A 16240-nucleotide genomic window follows, 5' to 3' on the forward strand; every position below is an offset into this window, starting at 1 on the left:
CAACATTGGAAGACTTATATCCATCTTCCCAGCTTGATCAATATCTCCATATCGAAGAATGCACGTCGAGGAGGACGCACGTGGCAGGTCAAGGTCAAGTCATCCTAAGTACCACAGATGATTGCCCTGTCGTGACTAACTCGGGAGGATGGGGCTAACAAGAGTCGTTTTGTGTGAAGGTACTGCCTTGGATAGATTGTCGACTCCTTCCACTACAAGCTACATATCGGCATAAAAAAGACGTCCCCGATAAGGCACCTGGAGCGGACCGGCATGGACGCTTGTAAATGTATCGCGGACATATGCATGGTTAACTCTGACGCCAAACATAAATAAACTTCAAGACTCAAAATCCAACCGTTAACACATAACTTTTATATACGAACTTGACATTTCTGTAAAAACTATTCATGTAATGGTAACTACTATGACAGTCAATGAAAAGTAAGTGACATTATTTATTCATCTTTCATGAAAGGAAGCTTTAAACATCAAAATGTATTAATTTTGCTCAAAACAAAGAGATGGCATAGATAAGATGGACAGATAAATTGTCAATGAAATATATATTTACCCGTCGTCAGTTTTGATCATATTAGAAAGCCAGGGGCGAAAGTCTTGACATAAAGATAAATCATAGAAATCTACAATAGCAAACATTCATATATTAACAAAACAATATCGAAAATACTATATCTTAATAACAACGACAATGTTTCACTGCATCGACAGGGGGTTTAGTCCTCATTGTGGCAAACCAATTGCCCCTCACGGCTGTTATTTCGAATCCCGACTTTGGATTCAAGATTTCATATAAGGAAGCTTTCCAGCTGGCTTACGGAACGTCGGTGGTTCTACTCAGGTACGTGCCAGCTCGTGCCTTAAATAATGCACGGAAGGGCTCATGAGGTCTCCCTTCTTCAGTAAAGCTTGAAAGTCGACCCATACTGTGTTGGTGCGAAGTAAAACCCAACGAAAAAAGTTGTTGTTATCGAACACGATAGACCAAAAATCGGTAAAGATAAACATTAACACTTAACACTTGAGCTTTTTGTCTTATCCCACTTCTAGAAAAAAGGCCGATTCTAATTTTTATGTTTTGTCCATTTAGAGAAAGTCACAAAAGGTCACACTTGTATGGATGAAGTGAAAACACAACTCTAGTATTTGAATGAAAATAGGGCATTTATTAAATGCCATAAAATATATAGCAACTAAAAAACGTTTTCACAAAAACATAACTGGGTGGAAAAAACCGCAAATAATACTGTCACGTGAGCCTTTGGTGTATTTGAATATGTGGTTTATTTTTAAGATGGCTATGGTCGTGTAGGAAACAAATAAGCCCTACGGCAGAGAACCAGGAACTGCAGGACTCTGTGCCAAATCTGAACAAATAGCGACTAATATTATAATCAGGGTATTTCAATTCTTATTGTTAAAAGACCCGGAAAATTTCCAAATTGTTATAGACTCTAAATATGATAGAAGCTACTGCATACCTCAAAAAAGTCATTCACTTGACTTGGACACCCTATAGATCTACGCCCAGTAAGTTTAATTGGAATAGAAAATCAAAATAACAGTGGATTAGTCTACAGAATATTTTATGTTTAACTTCTGTTAACTGTATGATGTTTTGATGACGGTTAAATCATAAGACGTAGTCTACAGTCCTTTCTAGTTAATTTTTTTTCCCGTGCACGTATGGGTTTTGGCTTTTACGCATCATGAGGGAGAACACCAAAGTAAACCGCATAATTTATTTCTTAACCAATCATCTTTCAACACATGAGGAATTCCGCATTCATGCGCATGCGTAAACAACTACCGGCCTCTTTGCCACGTTGAATACACAACACAACAGATCCTGTCATAATTGAGATCAGAATTAATTTCCAGAAATGAAAGTGTTAGCGATATTTCTGCTTATTGCAGTTGCCGGCATTTATGCTGCAGAGTACAAAGAAGAGAAAAACGTGCTTGTCTTGACAGATAAAACCATCGCTGATGCTCTAGAGGAGTTTGATTACGTCCTTGTAGAATTCTGTAAGTAGTATTTTTTGTGGGTGGGGAATGTATCAATGCATGAAAGTTGTGTTCGTAACTTCGTGTAAATATAATTTATGTAACAGATTGAAATAAAGACAAGGTTCAGTAATGGTCAGCTTCATATGACTTTGTGAAATAATGACACGTTGTAAAACTGTTTTAGCATGGTGTTGGTGAATTTAATTATTTGAATTTGTAATTAATCCGTCTTTACCAGACTGTAGCAGTAGTGTAGGGTTTAAGTTGATATTCATCAGTATGCAACGTTGCAAGGTTAAATTTTGTCTGTCATTCTATGTCATTTTTAATTGGGTGATGAAGTTCACATATTAAACAATTTAAATGTTGTTAACATTTGTTAATTTGTACTATAAGTTTCTATTTATGCCACATGTTGCCTTCATTCTATCATTTTGTGTCTTAAACACTTCCAGTTACATCCATGTTTGTTGTAAAACTATTAAACATAAGCTGATAGGGGTATATTGATACAAACCATGATACAATATGGTATATTTATGCTGAAAAAAACAGTGAATTATGTTAACTTCACACTGAATAAAGCTTTTCCTTCTCAACTTGATTGGCAGAAATGGGGTGTTGAAATAACTTAAAGACTTGTCAATTAATTCCTAGATTTGGCCTATAGTATGTATTTAGCATACTTGCAGTATTGTAGACTTAAGCATTCATTGCTTTTTTACAGTCAGATTTTTGGAGTAAACTGTCGTGTTGAAAACTTAAATAGTAGATATTTTTTTCCATTTCTGGTAAAAATTATTCTGCTACCATTTAGAAAGATATTTAAAATTCTTTGTAGCTTGACTATTTAAAGTGTCTGGTGTTGGCGTCTCATCACAGGCATATTTTTACAAAATTAGTCCCCTTTTCCAACTGTCAAGCACTGAGAATAATGGAGAGTCTTCTGCTGGACATATCCTGGTATTTTTTTCCATGTCTATTGTCGAGAGCAAGGGATATTTCTTTGTAATTCAAAAAACTAAATTGTTCTCTCCTCCACAATCTCATTTCTTTGGGCCCTGTTACCATTCCACACTTCATGAAAGTTCCCCAACAATTGTAATAAATTGTCTCGAGTAATACTCTTAGTCTTACATAAAAAATTGAGATGACTGATAAAAATCGAATAAAAAAAATTAGAGAGGGAATCAGATGGTGCATCAAATGCACTATTTGACAACATATTGGAATTAAGACTTTAATAATCCTTCAAGGTTAATCTATGTAATAGTAATTGTATAGCTTTTTCATTAGATGACTTGTACATTTGTTTCTTAAAACTTTTTATTTGAATTTCTTAATTAGTCTTATAGCTATTAGTTCTAGTTTGACATATATCTGTTCAAAGTAATTATGTTGCACTATAGTTTTTCAAATATTTGGAGTTTTAATGAGTGATTATACTTTACTTTGTTGAGTTTAAAGTTTTCCATATTGTGTTTTGTTTTAAATTGTTTATATGATGAAACTAAGCTAAAACCAATATTATTGAATGTATCATGTCAAAATAACTTGATGAAAAACATGCCAGTAATTAGTACAAGGCAAGCATGAGGTCAACATGGTAAGTTGACATCTAACAACAATAAATATCTCGGTTGTGCACTGATCTCATTAAAGCAGTAGATCAGTTTGATATAGGTCTTGCTCTTACATTGATTCTGCTGTTTCATTCCATTGTTCAGCAAATTGTATTATTTCCTAAATTATCCATCTAGGAAGACCTGTATTATTATGCTATGACTATAGGAAAGTTGTCATTTTGGAAAATTATATCAATTTTAATTCAGTGACTTTGATTACCTGGCTGCCAGTACAGTTAGAGCTGGATTCACTTGATTTAAGTGATGATTATATTTATCATATTTTGTTACTGCATTTAACAGCATAGTTTTCCTCTGGCTATTTAAATTGATCAATTACATTTTAGTTTTTGCTTATTAACTTGGAGCAAAAACATTAAAATAAAGGTAAAAGCAGTTAAAATTTATTTGAAATTTATAACACATATTTATGTTTTCCTGGTTAAGATTGTTGCGGGCATACAAAGAAGGTTCTTTCTTACTTATAGTTGACTAATGCCTTGTTCGATTAAAAGTTTACAAATAATTAATTTTGAAAGTTGTTATCTGATATGCTTTGCCTAGTATATTGTTTCTTCCCCCCTTTCCTATTTAATTTATAGAGACAAAATTAAAAAGTAATCAGACAGTTATTTTAGAGCACAAGACTTTAATCAAGTATAATCATTTGTAATCAAAGTGTTTTCTTGTAAAGGCATGTTTTTTGTCGACTTTCAAGAGCAATATTTGCTATCATTAACAGCTACAGTACTGCCATGTACATGTCCCTAATTAGAAATGTTCTAGAGTAATTTATTGGAAACCTCCCTTCTTGTAAACATATGTATGTAAACAACAGAAATAAAAAGCATTTGTGTAATTTATCATATGGTTTTACTCCTTCATTAAAACTCCAAAGTTACTGTGCTGCACAACTCAACTTTTGTTGTTTTTGTTATTGTAATTTTGATTTAAAAAAAAAATATGTACAACTGATTAAAGATAAACAAGTATGCTTTAAATAGATTTTCTTAACAAATAAGCAAGCGTGTTGATCAGTATCAATGTTTTTCATGAAAAACTAAGGTGACATCCTGGTTATAATAATGTCATACTGTAGTATGCTGACGTGTAACAAAGAGAGTGGAGGGTTGTACATTTATTGCTCAAGGGAAAATGTCAGCAGTTATACCGCTTATAGTATCCTATTGTAAAATAATGACATTTATTTACACCAAAAAAATGATAATGATGACAATTTTAAGCAAGCTGTTGTTTGCATAAATAATTAGATAAAATTGTCTCCTTTTTTTGTTTTTACTGAATTGTCTCTCCGTCATACTTAAATGTTATACCTGCTTTAGCTCAAATGATTGTTAAAGTTGGAGTGTCCTTTACTGTATACACATATTTGATTTATGGGCATGGCATGTGGGGTTATAAACTAAGGGAATTGTTTATCTTGATATTATATGACCATAAAAATGTTGCAAAATTTATAGATCATTTGTGTCTGCAAAAAAAGTCAGAAGTTAATACTTTATTTGGTCATTTACACTTACACTGAGTGTAGTAACATATGGATTTTAATAAGAACTATTTCTTGAAATGGTAAAGATGATATTTTATTATTCCTAGACTTATAAATTTTATATTTATTGCTTTTTTATCTGGTTTTAATATTTTTTATAGAGAGATTTATGATTTATATTGTTGATAAAGAAAAAACCAGAGTTGTACCAGAGTCATAGAACTAAATGTTAGCTGTATTTTTACATTGTAGATGCCCCATGGTGCGGCCACTGTAAGGCTCTTACCCCAGAATATGAGAAGGCAGCTGCCACTTTGGCTGGCGAAGGCTCAGAAATCAAACTAGCCAAGGTTGATGCCACTGTAGAAACTGCTTGTGCCCAAAAATATGAGGTCAGGGGTTACCCAACAATTAAATTTTTCCGCAAGGGCAAGGCCATTGAATACAGTGGTAAGTAATTTATCTATAAAATAATCAGTTATTTTTGGTCCTTTCTGCATTGCAACTTTTAATAAACAAATTTTGTTTTGTAATACAACTAATACAGAGAAGTTTGTATGATTTATAAATAAATAAATAATCGTGTGAAACAGATAATTAAAATAAAAGTAAGTCAATGATACCAAAATATGTCAACTTCTGTTACGGTAATTTTAAATTTGTTTCAGCTGGAAGAACTGCTGATGATATTGTGAACTGGTTGAAAAAGAAGACCGGACCACCAGCAACCACCCTGGAAAACAAGGAAGCTACTGCTGATTTGATCGAGAAAAATCAAGTTGTTGTTGTGGGATTCTTCAAGGTCATTGTTATAACATTACAGAAAGCCTTTTGTTCTTATAAATTTAGCATTATTTCATGAATTATCAAATAATTCTGCATTTTTTGTGTCGTCTCTACGGAGTGGTGGCGACATATAGGGATCACTGCTCCGTCGTCAGTCTGTCTGTCCGTCACAATACTTGTCCGGACTACTCCTCATAAACTACTGGTGCAATTTCATCCAAACTTTACAGGAATGATCAGTACCAAGTCTAGTTGTGCATATTGTCAGCATTTTCCTGGTTCAATGATTTTTGTAAGAGTTATGGCCCTTTAATAATTTGTATTTTTAAAGTTTGTCCGGACTACTTCTCTTAAACCACTAATGCAATTTCAATGAAACTTTACAGGATTGATCTGTAGCTCAAGTCCTTGCCCATATTGCACAGGTTTTTTGGCCGAGTTATGGCCCTTTGATTAAAAGGTGTTTTTTTCTGTGTGTTTCCAGATACACAAAAGCTTGTCCGGACTACTCCTCATAAACTACTGGTGCAATTTTATCCAAACTTTACAGGAATGATCAGTACCAAGTCTAGTTGTGCACTGTCCGTCTGTCTTGTCGGACGGTCACAAAACTTGTCCCAAAATGAAATTGGCCATTATGAGGCGACACATGTGATCACTGATCGCTCTTGTGTTTAATTACCCATGAATGTTAAATTACTGTTTTACATTTTTTTCTGACATTGAATATTCTTACTTATTTGTAACAAGTTCCTTCAAATGTAGGATTTTATTGAAAATATGGAAAGGACAAAGGGGAAAAAAGCACACTTTCTTTATTGCTGTGTTTATAAATAAACATGTGTTATAATCTTGTCATTTTCTTGCTAATGGTTAAACAATAGCATTTTAGTGGTTATTTCATAAATTTGTGAAGAGCAATTTTACAGAATAATTGATGCTACTGTGACAATTTTGTTTAAAAAAAAATTACCCTTTTTGACTTCCACAGCAGTTTTAGTTGATTTAGTGTCTAGTGAGAATTTCCGTAATTACATGTATATGCAAAGGATTACAATAGTAGTGGTAGAGAAAATAATTACCTTGCCATTGGTACATTACTAGAAAACTGTTAACCTTTTATGACAGATTTTTATCTGATATGTAGAGTATTGACTAGCTGTATAGAATAAAATATGCAGGTAGGAATAAAATATGCAGGTAGGCCTGGTACCTGTATAGAATAAAATATGCAGGTAGGCCTGGCTGTACACTGGTAGAAGTGGTGGTATTGGTAGTTGTCACTCTGGATCACTGCAGTAAACTACATTGAATTTACCAGAGCACAGTTCAGCCACCGCATCCTTCCAGGGCAGGCTGTCAGACAGTTTACCAGTACTAGTTGCCTTCACTTTCGCAAGGAACTAAAACTTTTGTACATGCCAGAGCAGAGGTACAGTGCGAATGACTGTATAAAGGATCTCATGTTCAATCACCATACCAATGGTTAATACAAAACTTAATGACGTTTAATATAATTATAGGATGCCAGTTCAGATGGTGCCAAGGTATTCACCGATGTTGCTTCAGGAATTGATGATATTCCATTCGGTATTACCTCAGACTCTGATACGTTTAAGGAGCATGAGATGGAATCTGAAGGTGTTATGCTCTTTAAGAAGGTAAAAATATATTAATAGTTCAATGATACTTCACGAAATGCTGAAGAAAATAACCTGTCCATAATGGTTTGTCATACAAGTCATTTTCTTTGTAAGACTAAACAAGAGTTGTATCAGGTTGATTTCATCATAATGTATTTATTCTAATTTACTTTTGATTTGTTTGATATTTTATACTAGATAGTCAGCTACTTACTGTGCAGTTAAAAAATTTGATAAAATTTCTATGGCATAAATTTACATCACTTGTATTATTAACTTAGCTAACTACAGCAACTTGTGAATCTAGTTACCTGCATGTCTGATTGGCTGGCCAGTGTTATACTAGTGACAACAGATGTATCATTATCAGGGATAACAATAAGTTATTCTGCTGTTTTAATTTATATCCAGGCATTGATGATGTAAAACAAACAAAAATCAAATGAGCCGCATCATGACAAAACCAACATAATGAGTTTGCGACCAGCATGGATCCAGACCAGCCTTGGCATCCGCGCAGTCTGATCATGATCCATGCTGTTCGCTTACAAACCCTATTACAAGTAGATAAACTGATAGCGAACAGCATGGATCCTGATCAGACTGCTCAGATGGGCAGGCTGGTCTGGATTTATGCTGGTCGCAAACCCACTATGTTGGTTTTGTCATGACGCAGCTCAAATTACTAATACCAGTAAGTTTAAATACTTAACTTAGCTATAACTTGTGACTTTGTGTTTTATCTCGTATTTCTATAATAAAGCTTATAAAATAATGTTTTGATACAGATTAAGCATGTTTTTATATTTTGTAGTTTGATGAAGGCAAGAACAAGTTCGAAGGTGAGCTAACAGCAGAAAACCTTAAAACCTTCATCGCTGGAAACCAGATGCCATTGGTCGTTGAATTCACTCAAGAAGTAAATATTTTACCTTTACATACATACATATTATATATACTTGTAAAACAAAATGACCAGTATCATACTTGGTATCAAGTGGTATGTTTCAGATACCTATAGTTGTATATTATTACCATACATTAGGCTAAAATTGTGCCAGATTTTCCTGTACAAGTGAAAGGGTATCCTCCCCAACTTTTTATTATGTTTCTATTCTTGAAAACTCATTCCAGCTAAATCATGGAATTTGTTTATGTTAAAGTTTTTTAAATAATTGTCAGATATTCATAGTTTGAGTTCCAGGTACATGTAGCTCAAGGGTAATATTTACAGTGCCATTACCACCTATAAAAGTGACCTGCCACCTTTCCCTCAAGACTTGTTAAAAGTAACTTAGAATTAACACCATGTAATGTATGGTGACATCTTACTTCATGTATTTGTAGTATTTATAACGTTACACTTACTGTACTAACAAACAATTGTCATAGATCAACCGCCTCTGTGGTCGAGGGGTTAGAGTTGATGACTTTTAATCCAGTTACCTCTCTGGCGTGGGTTCGATCCCCGGGAGATGCTTTGGTAGCTTAGCGCAGAGGAAGGTAGTCTAGTACCGGTGTTACTCTCCAGGAACGATGGTTAGGAAACTACCCGCCTATATGACTGAAATACTGTTGGGAAAAGGAGTAAAATGAAACAAACAAACTAAATCAATAATTACAAAGCAGTTATTTGTTATTATTGTAGAGTGCCCAGAAGATCTTTGGAGGAGAGGTTAAGACCCATCTTTTACTGTTCACTAAAGATGTTGAAGCAGATTCTAAAGACATGGTATCATACAAAGAAGCAGCTGCTGACTTTAAGGGAAAGGTAAAAAACATTGTCTAAAGTCAAGCAACAGTTCATTTTCTGTCCTCTGATGTATGTGTGTAAAGATCCTTGTTTACTATATTGATTATGTTACTCTTGTTGGTCAGTCTTTACCTGTCTGATTATTCTCTAATTCAATTGTTACAAAGGTTTGCTATTAAATGGCTATACAAAAACAACAATGTATCAAAGAGAACTAGATTTAAGTGAACAGGTAGCTATTTATTGAATGTAGCAGGTGTTGATAAGGAATCTTTATTACTGTATTGAATAATTTAAGTAAAATGCTTCAAATTGTAGAATAAGATATGGACAAGAAATCTTGAATTCAAAAGAATTAAATGAAATACTGGCAAAAGACGAATTACAATTGTCATTCTATTTTCTGTAATGGCTTTGGTGTTCAATAAAATACAAAATGAGTTTCATGTTTTGTATAATTTACAGGTATTGTTCATCTACATCAACACTGGTGATGCTGACAATGAAAGGATCTTGGAATTTTTTGGTCTAAAGAAGGAAGAAACCCCAGCTGTTCGTTTGATCAAACTCGAAGAAGATATGACAAAATTCAAGCCAGAAACTAATGACTTATCTGCTGATGCTATAAAAACCTTTGTTAATGGTGTACTTGACGGTAAAATCAAGGTAGGTTACTTTTGTTAATATTTGAGCTGTGCCATGACAAAAACAACATAGTGCTTTTGTGACCAGCATAGATCCAACCAGCCTGAGCATCCGCGCAGTCCGATCAGGAGCCCTGCTGTTCGCTGTCAGTTTCTGTAATTGTTAAAGGGTTTGTAAGCCAACAGCATGGATCTTGATCAGACTAGGCGGACGCGCAGGCTGGTTGGATCTATGCTGGTCGAAAACACACTATGTTGGTTTTGTCATGGCGCAGCTCATTTGTATTCTGGTAATCAAATGATAGGAAATTCTTAATATTTTTAGAACTTTGTAAGTTGGCCCAGTTAGCTCAATATGTATTAGATTGTACCTATCCACGAAAACCACGAAAATTTGTGCCCCACGAATAATAATGATTTCACAGTATTATATGGCCAGACTTTCCAGATAAGGTATATTATGTTCTTATGATTATATTATAGTAAGTAAGCATTCATTTGAATGTTTTCAGGCTCATTTGATGTCAGAAGATGTACCAGCTGACTGGGATGCTAAACCAGTTAAAGTTTTGGTCGGCAAAAACTTTGTTGAAGTTGCCAATAATAAAGACAAACTTGTTCTTGTTGAATTTTGTAAGTGTGAATTAATTCCTTAGACTTAAGAATTTGAAACCAAAGATTTACATGTTATTTTTGTTGGTAGATGAGGATATTTGTGTGTGATTTGTTGTTCATGAACATTATTTGCTTAATTTTGTCATTTTACTTATAAATGCAAACATGTCAATGATAAGTCATGGTCTTATGTTACCTTAGTGTGATAATCATTTCATGAATTAAATACTTGAATAAGTTGGTTTGATTGATTCCAGATTTTATCAAAATCATTTCACAAATTCCATAGTAAAGCAATTTTTTTTTTTTTTTTAAAAAAACTTTAAAAAGTCTGTGTTAAAAAATAAGCCAAGTTAATATTATCCATATATGAAAACATGTAAATTTTGTTACAGATGCACCATGGTGTGGACATTGTAAACAGTTGGCCCCTATCTGGGATCAACTTGGAGAGAAATACGAGGGAAATGATAATGTTGTTATTGCCAAGATGGATTCCACAGCTAATGAAGTAGATGATGTTAAAGTACAGAGCTTCCCAACCATTAAATGTTTCCCCAGCAATGCTGATAAGGTACGTTGATACTTGAAATATTTGTAGAAAAAAATAACCGTGATCAATTTAGTCAAATGGTTTATTGATAGAAGCTGATATTGAAGCTGTTTATTGATAGGAAGTTGATCTAGGGCAGTTTGGCATGTTTGTATGAAGTATGTCTTAATTTATTGAAGTATGTCTTAATCTTAATTTATTGAAGTATGTCTTAATTTATTGAAGTATGTCTTAATTTATTGAATTATGTCTTAACTTATGTCATGTATTCTTCTTTAAAATTCATGTTAGTAGTAATAGTAGTGTATCAAGGAGCATTATAGATATTAAAAGTGTTGTATTTGAGAAAGCAATCCTGTTTGTGGTCATTGATTATACAGTAATGCTCTAAGGTAATGCTTGACATGTCTCTAGACCTTATCTGCAATTTTCTTGAAGGGGGAAGGGCGGGGGGGGAGGTGAATATAATTTAGTCAATGTGAATGTATTGGGGATACTTCTAAAACGTAGCACGGAGGAAGGTAGTCTAGTACTGGTGTAACTCTCCAGGAACCATGGTTAGGAAACTACCCACCTATATGACTGAAATTTTGTTTGGAAAAGGCGTAAAATGCAACAAACAGACAAACAAGCAAACAAACTTCTAAAACATATTTTGTGAATGTCATGTATAAGAGTTTATTATCAAACAGAATTGTTATATTTTTGTTTGTTTGATGTATATTTCAGGCAGTAGATTACAATGGGGAGAGAACTCTAGAAGGATTCCAGAAGTTTGTTGATTCCGGATGTGATCCAACTGTAGCAGGTCAAGCCGAGGTCAGTACACGGATATTTACTATAATGTATAATATGTTAAAACACTAAATGTTGAAAAAGTATTCCACAATTATGCAGGAACAAATAATGGGAGGATAAAGGACCAAAATCTTGTCAGAACTAAATGCAAGTTTTAAAGTGACATTATGTTCATATTTTCATAGTCAAGTTGAGCTGAATTGACTTTATATTTCAAAAGATTGACGGTTAAAATGGCGGTTGACCAACAGTATATATTATATATAAACGTTCAGGATGAAATTATAAATCTGCCTAAAATATAAAAAGACTGCCCCACTCATTTTTATAAATTGAGCGTTAGAGGTAAATTCTAATAGATATTTACAGAAATTTTATTTAGATCTGTGAATTATTTATTGTTTGTGGGAAGTAAATAATTAAATTAAAAGAAATTATGGCAAAATGAAAACTTATTTTGATATTCGCCTGATCAGTCACTATATACCCTGGGATGGGCATAATGTTACTTTAAATTTCAGTGTTTTAGTTCTGATAAAAATATAAGGCTTTAATGATGTAGAGGGCACAGCAGTTTTTGGTATCTGACTGTTTCATGTCTGATATATATAGTTTCAGTATCATATTTTATTGTGATGAATTTCTTCAAAAAACCTTTTCCAGCTTTAAATTTATGGAACTATCCATATATAAGTATTTAGGCTGACTGCCTGACGAAGATTGATCAATTTAGATTACAGCATTATATAGGTTCAATATGGCGACAGTTTCTGCCGTAAGTCATTGTCTACTGAAACTTAGAGGAGACCTTTCCATATTCTGTAATAACAGGTGTTTACTGGAAAGCTCTAATGTGCTGCCTACAGTAAAATGTTAAAATGGCTGTCTTTATTTTGTTATGTTACTAAATGTCCAATGTTCTTGTGGTGTTTTCAGGGAGAAGATTATGGGGACGAGGAGGAGGAGGGTGATGAAGAAGAAGAGGAAGAAGAAGAAGAGGGTGATAAACACGACGAACTGTAAACATCACATATCATTATTCTCACGTATCACCTACTCATTGTCCACATTAATACATCTTAGTACAAAAGTGGGATAACTCTTGTATGTAATTTCTGTGTAAGAGTTATCTTGCTCTTGTTTTGATGTGCTATAGATAACATAGATGCCACACTGTAACGGTCTTTCTACCTACTCTTAAGGTCTTGATAAACTGGCAGTTAATACGTTATAGATGGTTAGAAATATCATTGTAGAAACGTACTTGGTAGAGATTTTTTTAATATATAAAGCAGGATCAGATTTTGTTAAAATTTGACTTGCATTCTTTCATCTTTTTGACACCAAATTGTTATGGATTGAAAGATACTTGTAACAACTTACAAATTATGAATTGGTATAATGAAAGTTCTTCCAAAGATCATCTTTGCATAATACTGTCTCTTTCAACTTGCCATTTTTTAGCTTAATTGTTTTGAATTCATTAATTATTATTGATACAATTATTTTAGAATGTTATTGATTTTTGTTTTACTGGTTACTGCAATAATCAAATTGAAATTGCCAAAAAAAATAGACCTGTTGTACAAAACAAATTAGAGTTTTAGATGATATTCCCTGAAAATGCTGGTTGTCATTTTTAGGGCTAGCACAGTGGATCAATGTTGTCATAGAGAAGCATTTAGTTTTTTTGTGTTTTAGATTTAATAGAATGACTGCCATAAACTAGACTGTTTGTATTATATATGTGCGTATGAATGAGTCATATAGTCTGTGACAGGGCTTGAGAATTCCTTTCTTAAGTGGCTGATCAGTCGATTTATTTATTTATCAATTAATTAATTAAGAGATTAGAATTTGAAATTTTTTTTATAAGTTTTTGTTTCCAATTACAGTAGATTACATAAAAATCTTAAATGTTGACTTAAAAAAATTTGTCAATATTTTATACAATATACTGAGGATTTTATTTTGTATTTAATTATAATAATGTTTTCTTCTTCTACAAATAAGCCACATAATGTTTTGTCCATGTGTAAAGTAGTATAAACAGTTTACATAGCAATTTACATTCAATATAACCAGTAAATTGTTGGTAAACTTGTATGTACTGAATGACTGTGAATCTAGGCATTTTCAAATTGTGTGAAAGGTGTTTACTTGTCTTGTATTATTTCTTCATTATATGTTTATACAGCTTGATTTGTCTTGTGTTCTTTGGGACTGGGGTTTTTATTTAAATCATTCTTACTAGTTATCAACTGTTATTGAAGAAATGTTAGTCATTTTTAGGTAATTACTTGTTTTTGGTAATTGTTGATAAATGTTAAGTATGGTGCAATACACATGTATTTTTTTGTCTTTGATATTTTTTGTTTGTATATTTATAAATATTGTTAGATAAGGATATTTAACACTTATACACATTAATATCAAATTACATATATACTTGTGCCAGATATGTTTTTTTTTCTCTGTTTATTTTCTTTTTTTCTTTTTTTTATTAAATTAATTTAATTAAACCAGTATTCAGACACGAAAATTTTGGGCAATATATAAAGATTACTTCATATTTCTGTACAAATTTTATAACATATTCATGTAGATAAATTTGAAGTGTTTACTAATTATTGAGTTAACATTTATATAGAAGAATATTATATAAGATTATGAACCATGTATACACATTTTTTATATGTATCAATTAAGAAGTTAACTGATGCTATTTGAAGCTATTAGTTACTGATTTTAGTATTTTTAATATCAGAGTAGTGCTACTTTATGGCTTCCATTTTGAAGAAGGAAATAAATTATCAATTGTAAATATGTTAAATCGGAACCACAGATTTGTGGTTATTATTACAGGTTTGATATTTTCTTTATTTTTTTATTGGTTATTTTTTTCCTTGTTTTCATGATTTTAAACCACTGTTATGTGGTATTTTCATTTGCACATTTTCAAATTTTACTCTGTTTTTTTTGTGAAACAATTATGTTATATATATTTCAACCAGAATTGTTGTGACAATAGGGAATACTTAACGCTGTGGATATTAAAACTTGTAATTTGTTAATTCATGTTTTTGCTGGTGCTACCGTCATGTGTATGGAAATTCTGTAAACCAAAATCATTCACAGGTGACTACTACTACTACTTGAAATATTATATGTAATGAATATCATATTTTACAGAGAATGTATGAGTAAAATCACATGTATACATTGTACAACAAATGTGTAAAAGGTTTTTTTTTTTGTATATGTACGCATTCCATGCAGGAATTGCTGGACGTTATTTTTTGATCTGAGTAATTTTACACAGAGAAATTTTAAGTGAAAGTATTTTTCTTTTTTCGGTCATCTTTTTATTTTAAGTATTTTTGCTCATTAAGTCATTAGAAACATAACTGTGAGTGATGAAACTGACATTTGAACTGACGTGTAATATGATAATAGAATGTGTTTTTTACAGTTGATTGTGAATATAACAAATGTAGGTAGGCTAGCAGTGGTGTGTGAAAATAACATTTAAAAAAACTACTCAATATTTTTATCACTGAGGTATGAACAGGCCAGGAGATGTTGTTTTTTTCCGATTTCTCAGAAAGCAGGAAAAAAAACAAATTCATGGAAAGAGAAAAGAACAGTATTTCTAGTTCGGATTGTAGAGTTTTTGGAGACTTGGTTCTCCGTGATAGAAGTGATGGTGTGCAAGAAAAGTGCTGTATTTAGTATTGAAGCATTGTGGACCAAGGATGGGGCTACTAACACCACTGATTGATAGAATATGTTATTAGGGAATTTGAATAATATTTATTTAAATAAAATGTCCAGAGTTTCATTCTGAAACAAATAAAAGATGAATAAAACAATTAAGATGCTTTTGTTATGAATTGTATCCAACCATGTGGTGGAATTGAAAACTACACTGAATATTTCTTTTTATGCTCCCAGAAAAATTTCGGGGAGCATATAGTCGCCGCCTTGTCCGTCCGGGCGAATGAGGGGACACTTGTTGGGTACCTTGAACACACGAGAGGACACATGTTGGGTAATTCTTTTCATTCCGTCAGTATTGTTGGGTACTTTTGTTCTCTTATTGGGTACTTTTAAACAAAAGAAGTACCCAATAAATGACCATTCGTAGGAATTTCCGTCCGTCTGTCCGCTTTTCTTGTCCGGGACATAACTTTGAAACAACAAGAGGTATCAACATGAAATTTTGTAGGTAGATAGATCTCATTGAGTATTTGTGCAGTGCATAAGAACCGTAACCCTGCCT

General features: G+C 32.7%; 1 protein-coding gene across 1 annotated transcript; it reads left to right on the forward strand.

The window, feature by feature from the left end:
• The first annotated feature begins 1818 nt into the window (after nucleotides 1-1818).
• Nucleotides 1819-15830, forward strand: LOC132751935 (protein disulfide-isomerase-like). Its single transcript, XM_060742154.1, has 11 exons — nucleotides 1819-2049; nucleotides 5419-5616; nucleotides 5835-5968; nucleotides 7476-7613; nucleotides 8410-8514; nucleotides 9244-9366; nucleotides 9814-10014; nucleotides 10505-10625; nucleotides 11003-11181; nucleotides 11890-11979; nucleotides 12895-15830. Exons 1-11 carry the CDS (start codon nucleotides 1905-1907, stop codon nucleotides 12979-12981), a joined length of 1521 nt encoding a protein of 506 aa, XP_060598137.1. The 5' UTR covers nucleotides 1819-1904; the 3' UTR covers nucleotides 12982-15830.
• Nucleotides 15831-16240: the final 410 nt, after the last annotated feature.

This window comes from Ruditapes philippinarum, unplaced genomic scaffold (genome assembly GCF_026571515.1).
Source record: "Ruditapes philippinarum isolate M1 unplaced genomic scaffold, ASM2657151v2 ctg533_1_1_1_1, whole genome shotgun sequence".
In the NCBI taxonomy this organism is placed as follows: Eukaryota; Metazoa; Mollusca; class Bivalvia; order Venerida; family Veneridae; genus Ruditapes; species Ruditapes philippinarum.

What these genes read in the sequence shown, in the direction of transcription:
- LOC132751935 (XM_060742154.1), top strand. Translation starts at nt 1,905, where the DNA reads ATGAAAGTGTTAGCGATATTTCTGCTTATTGCAGTTGCCGGCATTTAT. An exon ending in TTACGTCCTTGTAGAATTCT is followed by an intron (nt 2,050 to 5,418) that starts GTAAGTAGTATT and finishes TTTACATTGTAG; the next exon opens with ATGCCCCATGGTGCGGCCAC. An exon ending in GTGTTATGCTCTTTAAGAAG is followed by an intron (nt 7,614 to 8,409) that starts GTAAAAATATAT and finishes TATATTTTGTAG; the next exon opens with TTTGATGAAGGCAAGAACAA.